This window comes from Atta colombica, unplaced genomic scaffold, assembly GCF_001594045.1.
Source record: "Atta colombica isolate Treedump-2 unplaced genomic scaffold, Acol1.0 scaffold164, whole genome shotgun sequence".
Taxonomy (NCBI): Eukaryota; Metazoa; Arthropoda; class Insecta; order Hymenoptera; family Formicidae; genus Atta; species Atta colombica.
The window spans coordinates 412,065-438,401 of record NW_017259255.1 but is presented as its reverse complement, the minus strand read 5'-3'; the positions used below and the strand labels follow the sequence as shown (position 1 = coordinate 438,401).

General features: G+C 34.4%; 1 protein-coding gene across 1 annotated transcript in view; it reads right to left on the bottom strand.

The window, feature by feature from the left end:
• Positions 1-780: 780 nt before the first annotated feature.
• LOC108686151 (E3 ubiquitin-protein ligase MIB1) overlaps positions 781-26,337 on the bottom strand; it is a 436,727-nt gene continuing 411,170 nt past the window's right edge. The window contains exons 10-15 of the mRNA XM_018191282.1: positions 4,627-4,846; positions 4,098-4,408; positions 3,587-3,761; positions 2,856-3,057; positions 2,074-2,231; positions 781-1,168 (exon numbers count right to left, since the gene is read on the bottom strand). Of these exons, the coding sequence (XP_018046771.1) occupies positions 1,028-1,168; positions 2,074-2,231; positions 2,856-3,057; positions 3,587-3,761; positions 4,098-4,408; positions 4,627-4,846 (1,207 nt within the window). The 3' untranslated portion in view covers positions 781-1,027. The remainder of the gene's footprint in view (positions 1,169-2,073; positions 2,232-2,855; positions 3,058-3,586; positions 3,762-4,097; positions 4,409-4,626; positions 4,847-26,337) is intronic.

Sequence of the window (26,337 nt, the reverse complement as noted above, 5' to 3'; positions counted from 1 at the left end):
ACAACTTCAAAATTGATATAAAATTTACATTAAAAACCATTTAATTTTAAAATATTAAAATTTGAGAAATATAACTAATATAAATTTTATGTCAATTAATATAATTATTACGTTCGAGAAAATAATAATTAATATATTAATTTTTAAGTTGAAAAAAATGAAAATAGCTTCATTATTTTACCGATATAGATCCGCGAATGTATTGTATCGAACATATTTTTACCAATTTATGTAACATGTAAATAACATCACATATATTAGCAGATATCATGATATCTGATTAACAACGATAAATCATGGAATCTTACAATTTTATTTTAATCCTTTGAAAAATATCAAATGGTTGAAACGTAATATTTTACTTACTATTAATTTTGGCAAACTATGTGGAAATTATTTAAAATGGATATAAAACTATCATTCCTATTGATAGATATTGATAGATTCCTATTGATAGATTCGGAAGAACTTTGTAATGTCTACTGAGCGTTTTCTGAATTTTTAATCATGCAGATAAACAGTGTTATTCATAAGTGGTAAATAAAGATTTTTTGTAGGAAGCTTACTAGAAATATGTTACACTTGTATGTTAATAGCCGTACGACTACGCATGAAACGCAACTTCAACAGCATAATATATCATCTATCATGCAACGAGGTTTTTTTATTAAAAATATGAACAATAAATAATAATTGTGCGTACCTACACTTGTCGCAGTTATTTACCTATCAATCAACTTATATTTTTATCTATAAACCATCGTAGCTCGAAGTGCACCATTTAATATCTTCATTATTTTTCATTGTTATATCATTTAATATCATGATTTTTTTTATTTCATGATAAACAACGTTGCTCTGCGATTCAGCTTGACGTAATGCTTATTAGAAGTAAACGAGGCGTAAGAGGAAATCTCGTCTCGTGAAATATCGTGGATTCTTGTGGATTATAATTCGTCATACAATCACGTACAACCGCCCTTAGAAAATTTCAGTGCGCAATGCAGTCTGTAATAGTCTTTTATTTTTAATAGAGCAGAATACGTTTGTCTACTGCCTTGCGACATATTGGACACTCCGACATCCGATCGCCGCACATTTGGCAGGTGCCGTGTCCGCACAGGAAGATCATGTTTTTCAGACGATCCAGACAAACCGGGCACATGGTCTGCAACAATAAAAGAATAAGTTTCGCAAATTCTGCATGATGTTCCGAATTCAGTTATCCATTATGAGTAAATCAATTCAACTTCACTGTTACACAGATAATAATTTCAAAAGTTTCCTCCAATTCAAAGTCAATATTATAATGTGATATATTTTCATATATCTTTTGTTTTTAAATATAATCTATTCAGGGTTGATAACAATGTTGCAATTCTTGATAACAATGTTGCAATTTTTTATAATAATAACGCTAACTAATTAAATGCTAAGGTTGTGCTAAAGTTGTCACTTTTAAAAATAATTTGTCACCACGTATTATTTACTGAAAAAAGTAATAAATAACACGTAACGTTATTCGTTACAAATAAGGAATAAAAAGTAACACGTTGTAAATTAGGAATTATTTTTTTCAGTAACAAATAACTTTTTCAATCCATTACAAGTAACAATTGACTTTTCTAACTCTGATGTTAGCATTATCATCATAAAAAATTCACAATGTTATTACCAAAGCGTTATTATAACAAAGTAACGGCGTTACAAGTAAACGCCGTTACTTTTCCTGAATCTATTTAAATACATATACACTTTTTAAATTCTTTTCTTCAAGTTCCACTATGAGTTGAATAAAAAAATTGAATTTCTTCTAATCAAAATTCTTCTAATCCATTATGACCTAACTTCTTAAATCTTTCCTGAATAAATAAAGTAAAAACCAAGAAGAGAATTGTCGCGGTACTCTATAAGGAGGCATTGGTATACAGTCCGGGAAAATGTATTCTGCTTTTTCAAGAGAGAAAGGTAATTGTACACAGCACGGTGCGGACTTCTTTCTTCGACACAAATTAAATTATTCGTTTCATTAAAGCGACGCATAACGAAGCGAAACGCAGAAGGGACACGTACCTGCTCCTTGATGTCCTGCAATTGCTGCTGTAGTTTTTGTATGTCGCTGTGCGAAGTATCTCGGCTACCGTTGTTCATTAGGAGAGCTTCTCCAACTCCAGTATTGTTTGAGGGCGTCGATTCCTCCTCAAGATCCGCCTTGACTTCAGATATTGTTCCTTCGAAGTATAACAGTCGGTTAAAAAAAAATAAAATAAAATAAAATAAAATAAAAATAAAAAGAAAAGAAAAAAGTCACCAATTTCTTGGCAGCATCGCTTAGAGATGCTCTCATTTATTACAATTCATATTTTTATTCGCAAAATAATTTGTTTATCGATAACATAAATATTAAAAAAAAACATTGAAATTAGCATATAAAGTAGCAATAAATACATAAACACTGAAAAGTTTGCATTGTATCAGCAAAAATAGAAAAATATAGAGAAATATTTCTCTTTCCATTTAAAATTTACATATTTATATACATTTAATAATTCAAAGTATTAAAAATATACGTGAACAGGAAGTTACTTTTGCGATTACGTTTTAAACGCGATCTCCAATTCAATTCATCCTTCGCGCGAACACATCAATCGTTCATCATTACATTAAAAGGCAAAAAATGCAATACACGCGCAAAACGTGCAAATACAATCTGAGAACAATTCGGTATACTTATTCAAGATGAGATTAGAGGTGAGCTATCTAATCGTTGCGTGGGAATAGTTTATTAAATTCCATGCGAGATAGAGACGAGAAGTTGCGAAATGGGGCGCTGTGCGCGATATGGATGTTAATACCTGAGGCGTTGCAACCCTTCACGTAAGTGACATCACCACCACCACCGCAGCAGACAGAGAGTGGTACCATGTGCTGTATTTGGGCTCGGCATTGCACGCACTTCTTCATCAGGGCCGCACAGCTTTCGCAGGCGCACATGTGGCCGCACGGACGGAACAGCACGCCCGCCTTGCGATCCGAACACACTACGCATTCTTCGATCTGGGAACAAATGTCCATTATTGAGTGAAGGCAGAAGATTGATAGAACGCGCGTTTAGAATTTCGAGAATCTATTCTAGGATAGAAATGGGATTATTCGGTCAACTATTAGTCTACATAACAATAGTGCAGCATGATGTATCAAGTTGGATCGATAAAAAGTTGAAGGAGTAATTTACTGCGCGATTAGAATTTTAGTGGCTTACAGAAAATTAGATTAAGATTACTGGAGAGACATATTTGCATAAACGTAGAAATCTATTGTGCCTAATGATAAAATGGATTTTTCTTTTATAGAAAAGAGAGGTTATTTCATAGAAAAAATTCATAGAATTATATCGAAGAAAAAGAAGAAATATGTAATTATTATTAAGAATATCATTAAAATGCGACAATCGACAAAGAATCTATAAATCTAATATTAATGTAAAATTAATTATTGTTAGATAAAAAAATAAGTTTTAAAAATAAAAATGATATCGTATATCTAATAATAGAAGAATATACAATAGCGTCGCGTGATATTTTACCTTTACTCGAGAAAGAACGTTCTCACGACAAATCAGACATTTCTTCACCCTTGGTGCACAGGCGTTACAACAAGCCACGTGTCCACAGGGACTAAACAGCATCTCTCGTTTGCCATCGGAGCATACAAGACACTCGTCGATCGCTGCCGAAGGGACAACGGTTTCGATGTCGTGTCTGTGGAAAGGGGAGCTGCATGTTAGCTACATTATACTAAGAGATACGGCGACGTATGTCGTAATTGCACGGGGAATTATACGTGGAACATGTAACGAGACAATCGATTGTATAAATTTGTGTTTTAATTCTTCTTCGCGAATATTTTATTCTCTCTTGTTAAATAAAAAAGTTTTGCGAAAGAAAAATTTCTACAAATTCCATTATTATGTTGAATAGAATTTCGAAAAAAAGACTTGGTTATTATATTCAACATTTTTAATAAAATATACTTTTTATAGAATCCAAAGATTAAAAGGGACTAGAAAGCATTTTTCCCTTCACCCGAATACTAACGACTCCTTATCCTTGTGACAGGTGGTAAGAGTCTTGCAGAGATTCGGGTCCGGGCAAAGATCCAAAGGTGTTTGACCCTTTTTGTTCTTCAGCTCTAGATCGGCACCGTGTGCTGCAAGGAAGCATGCGATGAAGGAGCTGCTCTTCTTGTCCTGACCCTGAGTGCCTAGGCCCATCAGTAGTCGTCCGACATCCTGTACATCCTGCAGCTGTCGTAGTTGCGACAGTGTGTGATGTCGAAGGGCCTCATGCAGAGGCGTGTCTCCGTCTTTATCGGCGACATTCAGATTCGCGCCTTCGCGAACCAACAGCTACGACGGATAAATTATCGCAAATATATTTATCGATCTTTCTCCGGGGAAAGAATAATTCAAACTATCCTATTATCGGATGTCGATTTAAACAATTTTTGCCCAACGTTCGATATTATCAGGAATTTAATCATTATTTTAGAAATTTAAATGTTATATTAGTATGATTTTCACAAGATTGGAACAAACGATTTTCGCAAATATTAGCGGAAACATACTCGGACGATCTGCGTGTGTTGTCGCTCGACTGCTAGATGCAAAGCGGTCTGCAGGTTCACGTTCTGCAAGTCCAGATCGGCTTTCCCAGCGCGTGCCAATTGTTCCGCAACCTCTACGTGATTGTTGAGGGCAGCTAAATGAAGGGCTGTATAACCATCATCTTTCTTCTCGTCGACAATCCAGGGTCGCGGTAATTTTGACAGCAGCACTCGCATTGCACTAAAATCAAATGAAACGCAAGATATTAAAACAAAAAGCCGTGATTGCATTTTCGAAACGAAAATGTTCCTGTATACACTTGCAAAATATATTTTAATTCAAATTACTTTACAACGAATTTTGCCCTAATTATCTTATATATGAGTTGCCTTAATTAATTTTTTTTTCAAAAAATATTCCGCTAAATAAAATGCCTTGTATCTAAAAATAAATGTGTTTTTTATTGTTTACAGCGTATTTTATATAATTATTTTAAATAAATAGTATAATTTAGCTCGCATTTGTTTCATAACTATTTTATTTATGTATGATACTTTATAATTTTTTTTTCTCTATAAAATCCTCAATTTTATTATTCTTTATTATTATTTTTAACTAATCACATATTTTGACATATTTTGATACCAATATACATATATTCGTTCCACAGAAACAATTTTTCAAGAATATATGATATATTTATTTCTGTCTACTTGTGTTTTTACAACATATCAACATAATTTCAAATTTCCTTGTTAGATCATACACTTCCGTGTATCTCGTATACATTTCTAATTACTCGCTATAGTAGGGACAAGACCCCATGGTAAGATGATAAAGAGAGACGGGGACAGCTGTAACAGGGCCTTTCCGCCGAGGAGACCTCTTCGTTGCTGTGGCATGAGAAACAGACGTATATTTCATCACATATGTGATTCCTGCATATGTTTCGAAATATCTCGAAAACGACTCAGGAGGCCATTCTCCTTTCTATCACTTCAGAAAGATATCTCGTCAATTATACACGATAATTTCGCAGAATCAAAAATCCGAATATAGAATTTGCGAAAATTTTTATCGGAGGCACACTTTATATCTATATTATTATAATAAAAAAAATACAGTAACAATTACTTTTAGAAAATTTTCTTTGATAAAGATATATTTTTTCACAATAAATCAAATTAACACTACGAGAAAAATTAGCAATGCAAATTTAATTTGATGATCGAAATTTGATTTATAATTTTCTCTATTATTTATTTTATTATCTTAGAATTACAAAACTCAGAGAAAAGTTTCTTCGATTAAAAAAAAATTATTTGAACCAAAGAAATTTGTGCATTGCTTAAAGAAAAGTTTCTTCGATTTGAACGTTATTTCTTGAAATCAAATAAATTTTTATTTTCCTCAAAGGTATTATATTTTTATTTCAACTTAAAAATAATTCAATTTAAACATAATTTTTCTTTGGGTGTAAAATAAAATAATCTGTAAAAAATGATTGCTCACATATTAATATTAATGAATGCTTGCAAAAGTCATACGGGAGTAATAATACCAATAAAATCACGTTACATTCATAATGCTGCTTATAAAGGTCGACCGCCGTTTTCTCACTTCATGAGAAGCCATCAAATTTTTATGGCTTGTAAGCGGCGTCATTTTCATTAATGCGGTCTAAGGGTGCTCGTTTTGCATCCAAGTGCGATCGCAGGATCTCACTACCCACGGCAGCAGCAGCAGCAGCAGCAGCAGCAGCAGAATCATAGCCGACTCTCCTTGTCATGAATATGTAAATGTCGCGAGTGTTACCGTTACCGCGTTAATAACCATAAATCGATTACTTTGCCAATTATGTCCGGATACTCGTGCCTTGCATCGACGACGTGAGCGCGATTTTATTGCGTCGTTGACCGGCCTCGTTGATTTCATTCCGCTGTTGTACCGTGGCTCTTTTTTTTTCTTCCCGCCTCAATTCTCACGGCTTGCCGAAATAATTATAAACGGAACGATTGGAATAATATAACGATTAAGGTCGTTTAATTCAGGCTGGCATTGTCTATAAAGCAATTTAAAATACAATGTATGTGCTTTATACCTTGAATAACATACCATGCATTCATTTCAATCTCGAGATATAATTAGTGCACTGTTATAATGTAATTATACCTTAATTGATTATCAAAAATAAGATACATACAATAATCATATCAATATCAGTACGCTAATGAAGGAAAAGGCAAATCTCTTCCGTCTTGATGGATCTAGAAAGAGTGAGGTAGTTAAGTGGACACGAAACTCTCTTTCTACTTTTGTCCTATTGATCGAATTATGTTTCAGGAAAAGGAGGACAGTAGTGTATTCTTTAAAGTCAGGAACCATCACAGTATTGACTGGTACTAACGCAGTACAATAATTTTAAATTTACTTATTATTAATTATTAGATATAAAATAAAACTTGAAATGTGATTTCTACGTGTATTTTGTGCAAAAGTAACACTCTGAGCAGATGTATCAACTTAATGATTCAGGGCCTTTGATTACATGATTCACTACCCCCGTAATCTATCTCTTTTTAGATTTGCCAAAATGGTTTCAATGCTAATACTCCGTCCAGTACTATATGTCGATGATCACGACACAGTGATAACCGTAAACTTTTTGGCATCTTCGAAGAAAATCACAAAAACCTCAAAAGTATTACCTCAAAATAATATAAGATACACATTATTAAAATGGGGCAACGTGTGTATTTTAATAAAGGGTGGCCAATCTGCCTGCAAAACGCGTACTATTAGTAGAAGACATTCGTAATAGCACGTCTAAAGAAGTACGTGCTATCAGAAAAAAATTTAATAAAAAAAAAACGATACAGTATAACATACTCTAGTATTATTTTTATGTACTTGCGCTATTCAGCTGCTTCGTATTTTATTTTAAAATAAATGTAAAATAAAATACAGTAAAAGAAATTAATTTGTTAAATTTTGTTTTGCTTTCAATGCAAGAGAAGAAAGTATAAATAATATATTAGTCTTTTTTTTACTTAATTCTGCAATAGATGGCACACCAAATGAACCTTTATGAAGTTGAACCTTTATAATAGCACACCAGATAAAAAGAATGTTTATTTTTGGTTTAGATAGTAGTTTAACAATAAGTTCGTTTGACAAATTAATTAATAAGTACGATAGTAAAGACAAGTTTCATTGCAAGGGCTATATTATTTTTTGTACCTATAGAAGATTATACAAATATTCAATACGTATATTAAAATCAACTGATATTTATCACAATATATATATAACAGATACCAAATTGTATCCTAATTACGAAATATTGGTTAGGAAAGTTACATCTTTAAAGTTTCCCTTTTATGTCTACTGGAATGAGACTCAATACCTTTTTATAAGAGGATCGGCTTTTTCTGTTTAATTATGACGCTGCTAGAATTTATTGTCCTTCATTCAAAAATTGCGTTAAATTTCGTATAGAATCTCGTACGTGAATGAAAGGCACGACGTTGATTTAAGGCCGCTGATACTTATCGCAATTACAACGGCAGCCTCGCGCAATGTAATAAATAGAAATAAGCGAACGAGCGAGCGAGCGACGCCCTGCTTATTGCGTTCTCCTGTCAGTCTCCGGTTTAATATCATTCTGTCGTATTTCGTGCGCACTCAAAGACGGAATTCGTCGCAATCGTCGACTCGGGCCCACATAAATACTCATTTAGGCGGCGCATATCGCGACGCGTGATATTATTACCGCGATTAATTTCCCGTCGCTCGTTGACGACGGACAAAAGAGAATACTCGTCGACGTCTCTATTCCTTTATTGGCATCAATGAACCGTCGTTAGACACTCCCGATGTACCATTCAATACTGTTATGCCGACACACTAGTTCGTGAGCGGCTGATCATTATGACTTCAAATCGTCATTTATTATTATATCCTATCGGGAATAGAGAGACTCAACATCATTCTGTAGATCGGAGATTATAAACGGAGATGATTTGAATACAAAACACTATATCGAAAGAAATTCCCTACATATAGGGTGTCTCAAACTTTTTGACACACCGCTTGTCGAGGCTGGTAAACCGGGCTAAACTGCGTTTGGACATTCTATTCATTGGACTATATATAAAACTATATATAAAAAAATTGCGAAAACTGCAAAATGATATAGAGAACTTTGATTCGGTTTAATCCGCTTTACCTGCAAGCGGTATGTCAAAAAGTTTGGGACACTCTGTATGTGTACATATACTATACGCTGCATTTGGAGATATAAAAAATTTATAAAAAATTTACGCGTTCTCTTTCTGTTACCGATCTCTTCGTGAATTTAGCATTAACGTCTGTTTCTAACAGAAGCTCAGATTGAAACTCAGCATTGAATTTTTTCTTTCAATTTTCTTTTTCACAATACTTTTTAATTCAGCAGATTAAACGCACATAGCGGATTAACTTTGATAGATGATTGAATAAATCAGGTGCAGTTTCGCACAGAGACTTGAAACAAAATCCCAGATGTAAAACTACTCGCGTCGCGTTTGCATGCGAGTCGGGCTCGCTTCGCGCCTCGCACGCGCGATTTGCGCACGCATATATCGAGCATTTAGTGAGTCAGCGACGGCCGTGGCATCATCGCGGTCGGCGGAGCTACCGAGAATCCGATGCCACGAGCTCCAACGACACACGCGTGCTTCTGTTCCTCTCGATGCACGGCTGCAAACGTCCGATGAGACTCGCGCTGTCTCCCGCGTGTTGAATCCGCGGCGTGCAGTGAGTCAGTGAGATCACGCGGCGACACGCTAAATATAATTGACACGAGCGTGTGCAAAATAACAACGAGAGCACTGCAAGAGTGGTCGACCTAAGGAGGGAAAGAGAAGTAGTTTGGTTCTTCCGTCGTTGCCGGATCGTCGATGATCGAAATCGTGTAATTCTTCGATCGTGGTGGAAGCTCGTTGGGATGAGCGAAACGCGCGAGATCGCACGCGAAATCGTTCCGCACGCACGCAACGCTTCGCTAAATATAGCGCGGACTCGCGATTATTTCGGTATTTCTTGCCGCCGCCACCGTCGCGAATTCTTGCAGCTGCGACTCCTTCATCCGTCCGTCGCGAGTGATATCGAGAGGATTTTAAAGTCAAACGCAGAAAGAGAAAGAGAGAGAGAGAGAGAGAGAGAGAGAGAGAGAGAGAGAGAGAGAGAGAGAGAGAGAGAGAGAGGGAAAGAGAGGATGATCTCAAGAGCGGCCATAGTTAGTGAGTCGACTGAGCCGCGGCGGGAAATAATTCCGCTCGGTTTATCATTGTCGAAACGCGGAATTGTTTTGCGTCCGACTCAGAAAGGAAGGGGAAGGGAATTTTCAGTGGATTAATAGCCCACAAGAATGTTATATCATAGGTTAAGTACGTTCTCTAATATATTACTAATTAAAAAAAAATCTTAGTAATTCAAAAAGGAAAGAGATTTAGAAGATAGATTATAATATAACGAGAATAACATGAGAGAAACGCAGAACAGAAATCTAAAAAGAAAAAATCAAATAAATCTTATTTGTATATAAGCTGTTTTCCTTTTTTATCTAAAATCTATTTCAAAAAATTACTTGACTTAATTTAATGATTATTTAATTTAATTTAATTTATTGCGTACAAACAAGCTTTACATGAAGGTTACATGAAAAAAAACAATATGTGAATGTGAGATATTAATAAGGCTATTGTTATGTCTCTCAGATATCTTGAGTATTATGGAAATAGAAGAAAAAGAAAAAAATAATTTTAAAAATAAATACACGTTTTAGTATATTTTCAGTACATAATACGTGTATTAGAATCATTAGATAAGCTTGTATTGCTTATGTTGGATGTCAATTAATCATAATTAGAAGAACATCTTTTTTCAATCTCTCGATAGATAAGAAACTACTCTTCTCTTGATTCGTTAGTCGCATTTGCCTTCTGATTAATTACTCCTTGTATTATCTCATTGTATGTTTGTAACATTATATTTTGTTTCCTCATAACTTACTGTGATTTATTAGCTTGTCCATAAAGTATCATCTATTCACTAAGTTTCATCATTCACAATAATGCTTTAAGAGTGAAAATATTTTGTCCTTTTTTGAAGAGATAAAAAAATATAATTAAAATATCGCACAATAATTGTGCTATATATAACCAGAGCGATTTTTTTTTCAATCAATTGCACTTTCGATCTCAATGAGATAATGGTTTACTCATCGTTCATTTAAGAGTAAGATAAAATCGGAAGTTGCAATTTTTTCGTCAGAGTCTTCTCGTGATATTCACCGACAGATTACTGAGAAACCACAAGGGCCTTTAGTCCCTAAAACATTTATCCGCGGCAGTCTCGCGGAATTCCGGCGGAATTTCATTTATCTTCCCTTTCGTTTGCCTTCCCAACGCTGGCACTCCTCCCTTTTCAACCGATGGTTCCGAAGTATTTTGATTTTCTATCAGTCATTCGTGCGTCATGCGATTCGATCAAACTCGGCGTAATAAACAAAGCACCAATTTTTGCGCCACACCCTTCTATCTGTCGATCATGCATGAAATAAATTAGCTTCTAATATTCGATGACAGTAAGCTCTTTCTTCGTCGAAGAAAAAAAAATAAAAATTTGCATTCTATACTTGTTTTCGATTTATCTTCCCATCCTGTAATAGACAACAATTCATATTCGGAAAGAACAGTTTTATTGAAGTATGATGGAAGTCAAAAAGTTTTCTTAATTTTATCCCCTTAAAATTAAGATGGTATACATTAAAGTTGATTCATCTACGTTATATAAAAATTAGGTCAGATCCAAAAATAATTATATTAGATCATCAATATAATTATCCCTTAGTACATACGATGATTTTTTTGGACACTTTTACTATACATCATGGATCGTTCATGTATCGAATTAATTTTCATTTTTATAAGCATACAAAAATTATTAAGTAATTTTTACATATAACTTAAGATATTTGTATTTGTGAATAAAAAAATTGTATATAAATGTTATAACTAATTTCTAGTTATTAGTATTTATAAAAAAAAATTGCATATTAGACACGAATGACCTAATTGTAATGAAGGTTATGTAGGATATTCAAACATGATGATAATACTGCAAAAAGTTTTGCTATTAGTTTATTCAAGCAACTAAGTGTTTATATAAATAATTATTTAAATTATTTAAATGATTCAACATAATTATTTTCAGATTTTTATTTGACATAAATTTCCATATATTTTAACAAAACTTTTCTTTCTGTGCATGCAGGATATGTTAAATGCAAATATAATGCAACGTTCTCCATAGTTTTATTAAACTTCGACTAAAATGTTATATAATTTCGAGCAGACATTATGTTAACAGAATTCTAATTCGAAGCACAATTGTAAAGACACGTAATGAAAGACTGCAAAGAGAATCATGAATTTTAAAAGTAAATTATCTTAAAATTCAATAGACGCGCTCATCATCATATTATTATGTAAGTTTTCAGGAAAAACCTTCGACTTTCTGCGTTTATATTCGACGAATTCGGTCGATTTGATGAATTGAGAAGAAAGAACGCACGGCCGGTTCAAATTGGCGATGTTCATTCGTGGGTGACAAAACGGTATTACGGGGAGGGAGAATAGACGCGCTCTAATATGCAGGAACCATGAGGAAATGTTGGTCGCTACCATGACGCAATTTCCGGGCACCTCCATCGGAATTGGCGCACCCAGCGAAAGAGCTGGTGCTCCCGATACCGTCATACTTCGATATATTGCACGTTCTCGCTTTTTTTCATCCTTTTTGCTTTATTTCTTCTTTTACACGACGAGATTAAAATCAAAGAGAATTCACGAGAGAAAAATCGAAATCTCTTGCACGCGGGAGAGTTTTCTTCCTAGCTATGCTGTCGTTTCGCGAAACTTCATCGGCAAAGTGTCTGACGAAAATTGGAATTTGCCGTGAGTACCGAATACCGGAAGTTAGATCCGGATTAAGAGAAGAACTTCTCAAAGTGCTTCCGCGTCCTTCTAATTTCGTTTCTCCTTACTGGAGCGCTTTTCCTCGTATTTTTCCCCAATCTCGTTGCCGAAGCTAAAGCTGTCACTTCGTGACGTTGTTCTTCGACAGGCATTTCCAATTCTCTCGCGAGATGTTCCGTATAGTGTATTCTTGTAAATACTAACAAACTAAAGTCACCGTAAAGAGTTGAAGAAACAAATGTTAGACGCGCCTTTCTTATGTATTTATGTTTGATTTATACCTTAAATGCGTTCCAATGCAATTTCAACTAATTTCTTTCTTACATTGCGAAATATCAAATTTAAATTAACTGAGTTAAATAATATTTTGTTATTAACTTCTATTTATGTCAAAATATATTATTTTAATACATTTTAAAATATATATTATAATTAAAAAAGTAATTACATTTAATCAATCTATTTCTGTAATTTTAGTTTCAAAGTAAATAGTATCCATATTATTATGCACTTAGTAAACAACAAATTAAATTTGAATTAAATTTAGTACAGTTAATTCTATTGTGTTAGTTAAATTAACGACAGAATAAAAGCAATGACGACCTAGAATAGGGAATTGAAAATGATTGAAAATGATTGAAAATGATTCGATATCATTTGTAATTACAAATTTAATAGCATCATTATTACTTTAATACAGTAACATTTCTTATAACAAGGAATTTACAAAAAGTATATAAATATTTACAAATAAATTGTAAATTTAATTCAATATTTATTCTTATTTTTTGCGCATCAAATAAAGACTATTCTTTTCTATTGAGAAAAAAAGATATTTGTAGATTTGCAGATTCTGCTCAAGTCTCTAAAAAATTAACTAGATACAGAAAATAATTTTGTTATATCAAAGTAATTATGTAAAATGCTCAAGTAATTAGAATGTTAAAATTTTATGCAGCATTGTTATCAACATTTCAACGTTCTACAATTATTTTTACGATGCAAAAAAATTACTTTCAGATCTAACTAATTTTTAGATATTTTAGCAAAATCGTCCTTTCTGTATATATTTGTTAAATTTGTATATGTAAAATGGCTTATCTTGGAAAGGCTAAGGGTTAACGAAATCTCGCAGCCGTGATGAAAATTGAAATTCTCGGAGGATAGTATCTACCTATGAAAGGATTAGTTGGCAGACCCCAAGGGAGATTGAAACAAGGGGGTTTCGAGCAGGAGAAGGCAGGTAATCGAACCGAAACTAAATCACAACTACCTACTAATTTTGTGAAGTTTGGAACGTCGCAAGGTTGGAATGTCTTAGGATGATATCACAGTGGACGGCATCGTGACTAAAGAACAAGACTGCTATCGTAAGTAAGAAGAAAAAGAAAAGAAGAAAATAGTAGCAATAAAAAATGAGAATGATAATGTTACACTAATTCCGAACCTTGTAATGGTAAGCATAAAATAAATGTAACTCTTTTACTTGTCTGTTACTTGTTGTTTTATTTGTCATTAATTGCTATTATAAATATATCTTTCATGATAAATTTATAATAGCAATTAATGACAAATTAATTAATTAATATCAATAGCTATTAATATAATAAACCCATTTGAATTATACAATTTGCTAATTGTTAACCTCATTGGTATATGATAACAGTACAATTATTTTTAATAATTTTAATAATTTTGAAAATAATTTTATTAGAATATGCAACAATATAAATAATAAAATTAAAAAAATTGATTTTGAAGTATATGTAGTTTTCTTAGACAAATATATTATACAGCAAGTAGATCGTGATTCATAAGAGAAACCTTATGAATCATTAAATTATTAAGTATAAATGAACTGAAAGATAGAGGGCATTGTCGATTGATAAGAAAGAATAGCATAATAATCACATACAAAATATACTTAATATAACAAAAAAATTACATGACAAAAGAGAATTTACGCGAGGCAGAGGAAAATAAAAAATTTAAAGGAAAAAAGAACAAAAGAAAAAGGAAGAAAATACTTTGATCGCGTTCGGTGAAGTCGTATAATTTATGCGTTCAATATCTACACCGAAAGAGGGAGAGGGGAGGGAGGGGGGAGGGAGGGGGGAACGATCGTGGTTGAGAAAGTACCAGCGGTCTTCCTGAAAAAAATATATTAATTCCGAGTTTCTCTAAAAGTTATTGCAAAAGGCGCGGGAAACTGACGCGGCGGATGGAACTTTTCCGCGGCGATGGAAATGACTTCGGCATAAAATATGACGGCGATGGCACCGCCAGACGAGTCGCAGGTGCACCACGGGATAGGTCACCCGTGATCGCTGCACTCGTCGGCTATTTTAATTCGGGTCGGGAGGAAAAGGGCGGCGAGCTCATTCCCCATGCCCCATGGATGGATCTAGAGGACTTCCATAGGAGTGCTTATCGAGGTGGAAAATTAAATTTCCAAAGATATAAATTTTATCGCGATCGAAGGATTGACGGTACAAAGCTAAACTAACGCTAAACATCTTGAAATTGGATTTTAATGAGCGTACAATGAAAAATCTTATTACCTTTTAATTCTGTAATCTTTCGTTAACGCTTTTTTAATTTATAATATTAACGCTTTTTAAATTTATATTATAGTATTATGTATTAACGCTTTTTTATATACATTTACAGCATAATTGCATTTATCTTTAACATTTTTTTAGAGGATAGAAATTTTTTTGCAATAATTCCATAATTACAATTTGCTAATTCTCTTGAAAACGCATTTATTTATATCTCTATGCTCAACTTCTAGTATATATTATATGCTATATCGAGCAACTATTACAATTCTATTATCGTTTTTCCGTCTAATATTTCTATATTGTAACTATTAACAGACGTTGTTTATATTTCCGCAAATATTATTAGTATTATAGTTATCAATGTCGTTCGTTATGTAGCACAATTAATATGTTACTGCTATTAGCTTTATTTCCTTTTCATACATAATTACAATCAAAATTAATCTTTATCCAAATCCCGTATTTCGCGTCGAAAAATTACACATGTAATTAAACCCTTAACTGTGGAAAGTAAACTAGTGGTATTCTCATATTCTCATAAAATTGTGATTTTTGTAGTGCAAAAAAGAGCTTAACAAACTGTGAAAGAGTTTAAACACTTCCATTAGCTGTAGCTACATTTAAATGGTATTTCTGGTCGAATAAATGAATATAAATTGGCAATAAATAAATCTTTTTAATTATTATTTTCTGTCCTCTCATAAAAGCACTCATAAAAGATACTCGATTTTCGATAAAATTGCCAAACTATATCCATAATCACTTCATTTTTAAAAAATATTATTACAGCACATACTATTTGTATTACAAAAGTATTATATTTTAGAGAGAAAACGTCTTATCAATCTTCACAGTAATTTTGAAATTTATTATGTTAATATTTCATATGTACTTGTTAAAAAAAAAGCTATAATACTATAATTATATCGCAATATCGCAATATCGCAATTACCATATTTTTTTAAGTTTTAATGTACCATACAAATTTAATATACACGTATTTTTAATAATTTATAAATTATAGAATGTCTATATAAATATATATATTTATATTTAGTTAATTAAATTAAATTAAATTTTTTACTTATGAACAAGTTTTATAAGGTTACATATTAAAAATGAGAATGTGAATGGTGAAACATCAGTATGACTATTATTATAATGTCTATTAAAATAACTATGATTACGTGAAATCAGAAAAAAAACAAAATAATAAAAAATAAACGCATAAGACGTACACATTTATATATTATATAAGTAAAGATCTATAATTTATAGATAATCATAATTCTTGTTGCTAATTCTGTATTTAAATTTTAAATAATGTTCATTATTTATAATCTTATTTCAATACTTTATTGTAATACATATTTGTAATCTCGAAATGCACGCAGTTTTGACTGATAGTGAGCAATTCTATTTGTTATTGAGTAAATGTATACACTTAAAACGAGAGTGCTAAGTTTTCGGCTGGGAGAGAAGAAGTGCGAGAGAGGAAGGAAGAGTATGAGAAATGAAAATGATTCCGGCATAAAGTACGATGGTGATGTCGGCGACGCGCGACGCCACGTTTTTCCTGAATGAATTCGGTCCCGTTTATTTTGCTTATTCGATTTCTCCGACGAAAACACGTCTATCCGTCTTTAGTCGGTCGGTCTTAGGTAGGTGCGGAGGAAGAGATATTTTGGCTCTGAAACATATCCCGTCTGCTGGAGGCTGTTTACGTCTCTCGCATTCGCGTCCTCGTAAGTTCGCGATCTGCCTTGTCGGACTCGATTACGAATGAATCTGATGTAATTTTCGACACAGCATCTTAAGCCCCTTTTTCTCAATGGAATGCACGATCAGTATTATACGTGTTTAAAATACAATATAATATATTAAATCATTTTCATATAGAGTACTGCCAATTTAATAAAATTTTTACCAAAAATTTGAAGATTTTTCTTTTTAGCGGGAAATTTTTTTGGGGCTACCCAAAAAGTTTAGAAGAATTTCCAGATGATTTTTAGAAAGAAAAATACAAAAAAGCTTAAATTATATAGCTAAAATATTTAGAAGGTAGCAATAAGAAGGAAATAACTTTGGAACAGAACGCTTGGCAAGAACGCTTCTGTAAAACTTGATAATTAGTTTAGTGTTCATTATTTCGGTTCACTATCCTCTCTGAAATGACGACCAATGATTATTAGTGACAGCATGCGGTTACAAAATAATTTTCAACATGATCATCATTGCATCGTTTTAAAGACTTACATCATCGTGCAGTTGTATGAAATGGGAAAGCATCCAAGTTTTTTTTTCCTTTATCGTTTCGCAATAATTCTTTCCCGCGTCATTGCATGCGAGGTGGCAAAATCACGATTTGCAATCCTATCGTAAAATATAATTTGTCTTTTTTCGCCAGTTATAAATGCGTATGAGTGATTTTTTTATATGATATTGATGTGAAAAGGTATATTTAAATGGCGCGGACAGAAAATAAAATGTTTCCTATCACAGTTGACATTAATGTATTACAAATTTTTTTTGTAATATATGTACGTCGGTTTGTGTAATTTTGCGATAATGTTATGTAACGTTAACGAATGTAAAATTAAGATTTGTGATGTTATCATTATTTTAGAATGAGAGAAAAATTTTTCAATAAATTATTTAATCAATTGTAATTTGATATTTAATTGTAGTTTATAAGAATTAACAAGGTTTTTTTTCGAAATTTAGGCTAATATATATTTAATGTATAGATTAAATTCCCAATGAGAGATATTAAAATTAATGTGTCGTTAATTAATATGTGCCCATTAATGTTCGCCTTAAAATAGTACGGAAGTTTTACTGTATCGTCAAATTGCTTCGGATGCTCGTGCAGAGTTTTAAAGTGTCGTATCTCTCTAAAGTAAAAGCGAGGCTGTGATCGGGTTCTTAATGGCCATAATAATCCGGTGTTTTGAATCGCTTTTGTCATTAGTTCGAGCAACTCTTCCGATTTCTCGCGCTTTGGCGAAGCTCCAGAATTACGGAAAAAAAAATGAAAAAAAAAAAAGCAAATGCGTTCGCTCTGCAATTTTATTAATGAATTTATTAGATATGAAAGAATTTTGGCACTTTCATCGTAATTATTTGAGACAAAGTGTTCGTTCCTTCTCAACTGAGTACAATAAATTACCTGACATTAAAATTAAAGTTTATTAGCAGCCACTATAATTAAAATCGTAATTCCGTATTTTTGAACTAAATATTTTCGAGTAAAACGCATATTTTGGCACGAATAAATGCCAATCTGGATCACGTCCCCTCTTTTCAAAAGGACAAATGCGAAAGTGCCGTATAAAAAAAACGTTTATTTCCATCCGACGATATCGAATTCCGCGGCACGATGCACACTCGAGAGTTTATCCGCGTAAATGTCCGTTTTTTGCTCGTATATACCTGTAACTTCGTGCGGGCTGCTGCTGGCGTGAATGCTTTATTTTACCGAGTCAATCAATCCATCTCCCATTAACGTCCATTAACCATTTAGTTTCTAGAAAATTACTATGTCAATTTACGAATTCAAAAAGCATACAGCTCCTCAAAAATTAATTCTTTTTTGTTTCTAAATAACATTATAAAATTTGAATTTAGTAACAGGTATCTCTTTTAATAAAAGCATTAAGATTACAAATTTAATAAAATTTGCCAAAATAGATACAAGTACTTTTTCTTTTAATTATTAAATACAAGATTAAAAGCGAAAAATTATTGAAATAACTTATCTCAGTAAAAAATTAAAAATAACATAGGAATAAAAGGATTAAAAGAGATACGAACAAGGGATTGTCGAGGACGTAATAAAAAAACGTCCATCCTTGGCCCGCTTCCGGTGGTAAAGCAGGGCACGTCAACTAGTTCACCCTGTTTTCGGTGTTTCGCAAAACTTTTGGCCGCGCAATTCGCACGTTCCCCCGAGCTACCGCGAGACAAACAGCATTAACTTCTCTCGCGACAATCTCGAATAAAGTTACATAGATTTGTCACAAGACAAAAAGCGAGCACGTTCCGCCCTCACGACCGAGGGTAGCTTCTAGGTTTCTTATTCGGGTTTCCTAGACGCCTGAAAAGCGGCTTCCTTCGGGCCTTTTATGTTTTCCACTCTTGCGTTTCGCCAACTTCCTACTGCAGTTTCCGCTTCTTCCTGCGTATAGGAAGTTCCAAAAAATCTACATAATATGAACTAGAAAGTATATTCTGAAGTATTTTGAAAGAGCATTTTCTTCGTCAGAATCAAAACCGAGATTCATTTATGTCTCCAAGTAACAAACAAAATAAAAAGTGAAACTCTTCTGACTTCCGTAACAGGATATGTGAGTTGATATTGTTTTAAAATATTTGTCCGTTGAAGACAATAGTTTTAAAACACGTACATACATGCATTATATTTGATTTCGATGACAACGTGAATCTCCCTAAAAAATTACAATTGTCTCTCTCACAGAAAGCAAGAAATATTCCGTAAAGAATTCCAGAAAAAATAAAAAAATTATGATATATAAAAAATATCTCATTATATACGCAAAAAAACGGGAACGTTTGTACTTGGAAATTCATATCTTTAACAATTGTTGTATCTTTAAACAACGCGAAAAATATTTTGAAAGAATTAGCTTACATTAATCTCAATTCTATCAGAAGATCAAATCTTAATAACAATATTTTCTATAACTGCTGAAGATTTGTCCAATCATAAAATGTTGGAAAATGTCGCAAATAAGATTCATTTTTCTTTCAGATATTCGAAAAAAAAATTACTGAACAAATTACTGAACTTATTCCAACGCTGCATGTTTTTTAATCACAAAAGTTAAAAGTTTCTCATGCGATTACATATAAGTACAAACCGAATATTTGAAAAGAGTTTTGTGTATTCCAGCAATATATGTATTACGGAAGCTTTTTTAGAAGTTAAGAAATTCCTAAATAATGTCTAGACACCTAAAAATAATTCTAGAGAAGCCTGCATGGAAATACATTCAATCTAGTAACAAGCGAATTCTTGTCGGCTTGAAAGATTGCAAGTGAAACGTTCGTGACTTTAAAGGGGATGAAAGTAATTTCGGGGCATGATTCGATGTAAGTAAATATCATTCCTTCGGCCGCGCATAGAATTTCAACGGCATTGGAAATCTCTTATGGGTATCGTGCTATCGCGATAGTCTTGTTTATTCGCGAAAAAGCACCGACGGCTATTTCAATGCTACAAGAATAAAATTGCAACAAGAGATTGTAGAGAGAGGGGGGGGGGAGAGAGAGAACGAGGAGAAAAAAATATACTTGAAAAAAGAAAAAGGAAAGAGATAGGATGCGTGTGTATCATCTTTCGTTAAAAAAGAGGATGTATTGAATTTAGCATGTAAATTACTTGTGTATATGTCGAGTTTAAGAATGTGATTTCTCTTTGGACATCGAGGAGCCCGTAGTGAAACCGCGGAAAATCGAGAAAGACCATGTCACTCTAAGCGAGATGGCATTTCACTTTTTTCTGTTCTAAATTAACAACGATAATTAGCAAAGCCGCAACTCATGGTCATTTCTTTTCCGAGGGTTTTCCGCGGTTTTCTTTTATCAGCGCGAGATCCAACCGACAATTCTTTTGAGATATAGAAGAGAGTGTGTCAATGCGCGGCTTTCGACCTGCGCCGTGTATCTCAGCCGGGGTTACTTCGAGTCTTCGCCATTAGTACGCAAGTAAAGGCTATTTTCAACGACGAACTCGTAACCCGATACACGAGCGGCGGGGGCTGTGGCTCCTCGGCTAAGGGAAAGCTCCCCGTCTTCTTCCCTCCCCTCGGTGAACGAAGGAAACGACGTTCTCTTTAATTATTTTCAGCGATGTGTCGCATCCTAAAATCATTAAATTGCTTCGGCGATAGATACAAGGGTGTATCAAGTGTCGAGTGGTTCCTTGACAAAAATTTCAAGTATAAATTTTCCTTTGGAATAAATTCTATCAGACATTCATTCTTTTCACAACTTATCCCATGTTAGACACGTTAATTAATAAGTTTTAGATTAAAATTCTGATAAAGTCAAAACTAACGCGCAGAATATGATTTTATTCGAAGGATGAGTTATTTAAAACATGAATTATTCAACAAGAATCTTTGAAAGATTTTGTTGATTTTTCAATATATATAATATTATATATATTATATTTTGCAATTTTATTTTTCTATATTTTCCAAAGAAAAATTTTTCTTTAGATTCTATTTTTAGATATTATTTTTGGTTAAAAGAGGTGCTTCGCTCTATCGTTTCATTTATTAAATTTCGGGATTATAACGTAAGTATTTAACTAATATAACTACTCATTCAAGTGGATTTTGTTCATTCCAAATAATCGATGAAAGTAAGATCTGAAAGAATAGCCATGTTTTCTCGTTTGCTTTTCTTTTTGCGTCTTCCATAGTCATCTCCGTCATGACGCTGTCGCCGACGACGAAGACAACGACGACGACTAAGACAACGACGACGACGACGACGATGACGACGCCCAAAAATAGGGACGGCATTAGCGCGTAGACTCGTTTCGTACGGCTCACCGGACTGCGTCGACTTCGCGGATATGCAACGTCTTCGGCTGCCAGTAATTTTAGACGCCGGCGAGTCGGCCGTCGCGACCAAGTTCCTCGTTTTCGAAAGTCGCCCGGTAAAAGTGACACCATAAGTTTATGTCGTGCATGCGAGATATGCAGCCCGAATGCTCCTATAAACTTCTCTCTGGGAAAAATGGAATTCCGAATTCACCGAGGAATCTATCGTTGACAGACGTGCAAGCTAATGTCGCGAGATAAGTTTAACTTACGCGAGGATCTACGAGCGTCTCTGCAGACTGTTAGACATGGAGCAAGATGTGTTGTAATGTGTCGAAAAGCTTATAAATGACAAGTTTCTAATTGTCGCTGTCCGTATTAATATTTCAGTGGCGCCAAATCTATTACAAATCTATACAAATTTCTCTTCGAAAACGTAAAATTTATTATGTACTTGAGAAATCTGATTATTATCAAATGATGGAAATCCATCTTGGCATAATAAAATGCAAATGCTTATTGGAAAATTATTCTCGAGACCGGCATTGCATCTAAACACACTGAGTATATGCACTTAAAGAAAAAGGATGGCAACTATATAAAGGTAACAACTATATAAGTGTTATATGGATTGTAGAATTAATGTACTCATTAATGTGTTATCCCTTACAGAAATCTAATATTAGCTAATATTGAAAGACAATAATTAATTATTTATTTCAAGTATTAAAAGTTGTTCGATATTTCTAATATTTAAAATAATTAATTACTGTCTTTCAGTAATAAATTGGACAGTATTATATTTCTGTAAAGAAATGCAGCTATAAAATACTTATATTCATCCGTAAAAAAAATAAGACCTATTGTGTTGATACAACTCATAGTTTTTTGTGCGTGAATATAATTTATTCAACTACGTATACACATTAATTCTACCATGAAACTTGTAGTTGTTTATACTTGCTACCACGTTTTTTTCTGGGCGTAAAATTCATGGAATCCAAAGTGGGATATCAAGATGATTTTAAAATAAGAATTATTGTAACGTTTTTTCTGCCATCCTGCATCGCGAAAATTGGATTCGCGCCACTTGGGAGTCGAGGACTCGCAACGTCGCTCCGGTGATGCTGTTTGTCGAGATGTATTTCGGTATCACATCATCAACAGCATTCTTGGCCGAATTGCAACGATGTATGCGAAGCATGATGATACGGGGAATATATCACAAATAGTGTGACCAAGTTTGCGCTAATCCCATAGCTTAAGTCTCATTCATGAGATTTAAGTCTGATTTCCACGCGATGTTCCGCATTTCGTTGGCAAAGCTCGAGGAGAGTTTGCGCGCGTTATACTATCGAAGCTTCATCGGTTGTTTAATGCGAAGTAAGTGATTACAAGGTAGTCGCGTGGTTGATCGGTGATATAAACAACGACAACGTGAAGTAAAATTGAAATTAATCGTTGCGCTGCGTGTTATACTCAAATCGTAGAAGCGCTGGCCGTACGCCAGCGGCCATTATCGTCGCGCATATCTTTCTATAAATAATATCACGAGATATATAATCCTGTAATTCAGCCCTCATGCATTTACGATACTGTATTTATCATTGTTGTTAACGGTCACCCACGATCCGGACTTAACCTACGAAAGTACATTGTCATTGACGTTGATCGTTGCCGATAACGTTTAACGACTGATGGCGCAACAGTATCTCGAGAATAATGTCGACAACGATGCAATTTTGTTTTTATGAAGAGGCCCTCCTCGGAATTTAGACATCTATTTGGTCGCCAATGACAGTTGCCAAATGTTCCACTTCCGAAATATCGCGGCACATCGTTACGTCAGATTTACAGTCCGATCGATGTAGCTAAGTACAGTCGGTGACGACAAATTGAAGAATTAACATATCAACACAGCTGTTGACGTGATATCTTTAAAAAGTCACTTTTTGATGAAGAAGTCTCCGATCGAAGATGTCAAATACGATAGCGCTATTGGAAAATTTCAATTATGAAGGCATTTGTATAAGAAACATGAAAAGTATATATATATATATATATATATTTCTTAAGTAAATAGAACAATATTTCAAAATTTTTCTATTGGGGTTTTCTTTGAGATTTTCATTTCTGTCGCTTACAACTTTTCTTGTGTCAGTCATGTCTTCAATTACGGAAGGTAAGTAAAAATATTGAGTTACGCGCGGGGTGTTTCATCAAAGAGAAATTCATAAAACTAATCGCTTTTCTCTTTTGCAGGAATTTTTAATCTTGTAAATTAGTTATAAAACGAAACTCTGATAAAAAGAACGCTTTTATAAGATTTTTAACTTTACCGAAGACTTCAGAGAATGAATAGGAAATCCTAAGAAATTAATATTGTGTCATATAACGAAGCTTTTCACTTTGTTCTGAATGTCCACCTTTGGTTTGTGTGTCTACTAAAAGACATGAGGATTCACGTGCACGCTTTTGTACAGTTTAGGAGTAGAAAAGAATGGAGAAGAGCACGAAGATGAAGAAGATGAAGAATAGGAGAGGGAGAAGAAGAAGATGATGAAAAAGAAAAAGGAGGAGGAGAAGGAAAAGGAGGAAGAGGAGGAGGAGGAGGAGAGAAATGAGACAGAAGCCTGGGTAAGTTATCACTCGAGTCTGGACCAGGAATAGTCACACCATGTGGTGGCAGCCGTGGGACTGACTATTTTCGGGTAAAGACAAATTTGGCGCGGCGAAGCGCTACGCGAGGGAGCCGAGAAGCTGAGCCGAGCCGAGCCGAGCCGTCGCGTGGTAGTCGTCTCGAGTGTAAGCTTACATCTGCACACGACGACGACGAGGGGGGTGTCGGCTCGTCGTCACTCGAGAGGAGAGGCCAATGGGATCTGTGCTGCCATTTTTAGAGGGCTCATTCCAAAGCGATCGTGCTCGAGGCTTTGGCAGCATTCAGTCCGAAGCGGTCATCCAGGTTGGCAGGATTTGAAGTCTTGAGGAAATCAGCCTGAGGAATTCTCTCTCGGCCATTTAGTAATAATTTCAGAAGAAATCAGGTGTTAAGTCAAGAGGACCCCTTTCGGGTACGATTGAATACAAGCGTTTCCAACGCGCCAGATATTCCTCGTTGGAGAGTGTTTTAGAATCTTTCAGGATGAATTACGTAACAGCGGTGTATTCGCGAAACGAAATTGTTGCGAGAAGTGTCGTATCAAAAAGCTGTTCGGATCCAGCAATCTCAGTTGGAGCAAAGAAGAGAGGATCTTTAAGAGCATACATCGGCATTCGTACGACCTAAGCTTGTAATACCGGGCGACCGTTCCGTGCTTCCTTACTTCCCATAGTGAATGTGACGTATGGAATGTAAAGAAGTATGGAGCTGCGTCCTGGTGAATCGTCGGGAGACGACGGATAGTCGTTTTTATTGAAGAATCGAGAGATTTCCAGATTTATTGTCGATGACGAAAACGAGGACTTGTGACGAATGAAAAGGCAAGGATAAGAATAAGAATCGGAAGGATAACGACGGAGCAGGATAATAGTGCCGCGTAAAAGAGTCAGTAACAAATGGTGCAAAGATAAAATTTGCGGTCTTGCGTCTTCTGCGATGCAAATCTTAGGAGCAGCCAGCCGCCAGAAATAGATTGCTTTCGCGTAACTGACGCCGATATGGCCCAGGCATCATTCCACGTACATATGGTCTTCCGCGGCCTCTATTTATGGCTTTGGTGTCGCTACCATGTGGTCACCACTTTTATTATCCCTTCATAAGTTCTTCGTCATTCTTAGCGCGATGACAGAGGACTCGTATCTCTTCGTATATTTTTCCTCTCATATTATTCTAGTTGATAACTATAATTAGTTATTACTAATTACTATAGTAGCTTATCTTTTTGCAAGATTATCTTTTACATTAGCAATTAGCCGCCAATTTAAATTTTTCATTCATTCATTTCCACAGATTTTCAATCGTTCGATTTGATTGCAGCGGCGAGGAAAGCGAGACACGAAAGAAAATGGGTGAGCAAGCGAGGAAGAAGACTGGATGCTGTTTTCGAGCCCGAAATAGGACCCAAGCACAACCGCAGCCATGTTTCCAGAAATAAGTTCTCCGGTTACAGAATCTATTTCCGGTGCGCGGGCCGCCGACCGGTGCCGATTGCACGACGATCGGTGACGTATTCAGCTGCAGGTGTAACCTCACGTTGCATAGCAGGATCATACGCGCGGTATTTGGTTCTGGTGTCCGGAAAAAAGATTCAGTGTTGGTCGTAACGTTGTAACAATAGTCGGCCAGTGACGTCAGTGATTACGGTGAGATCGACTATGGTTCACGTAATGAGCGTATTCTGATCGTCGCAAGCACACCGTGTAAATAACGCGATTATAGGTGAATGTGCAAGTTACAATTTGCCTTGTAATAATGAGACTATTATTATTATTAAGGCTGTTATTATTAAATATTTGAAGAATTATTCCTTATTATTTATCAAATGCTTTAATTATTATGTACATATTGTAAGTATTATTAAATTCTGCTGTTTCATTTTTCTGATGTTGATGTATTTATATATATATATATA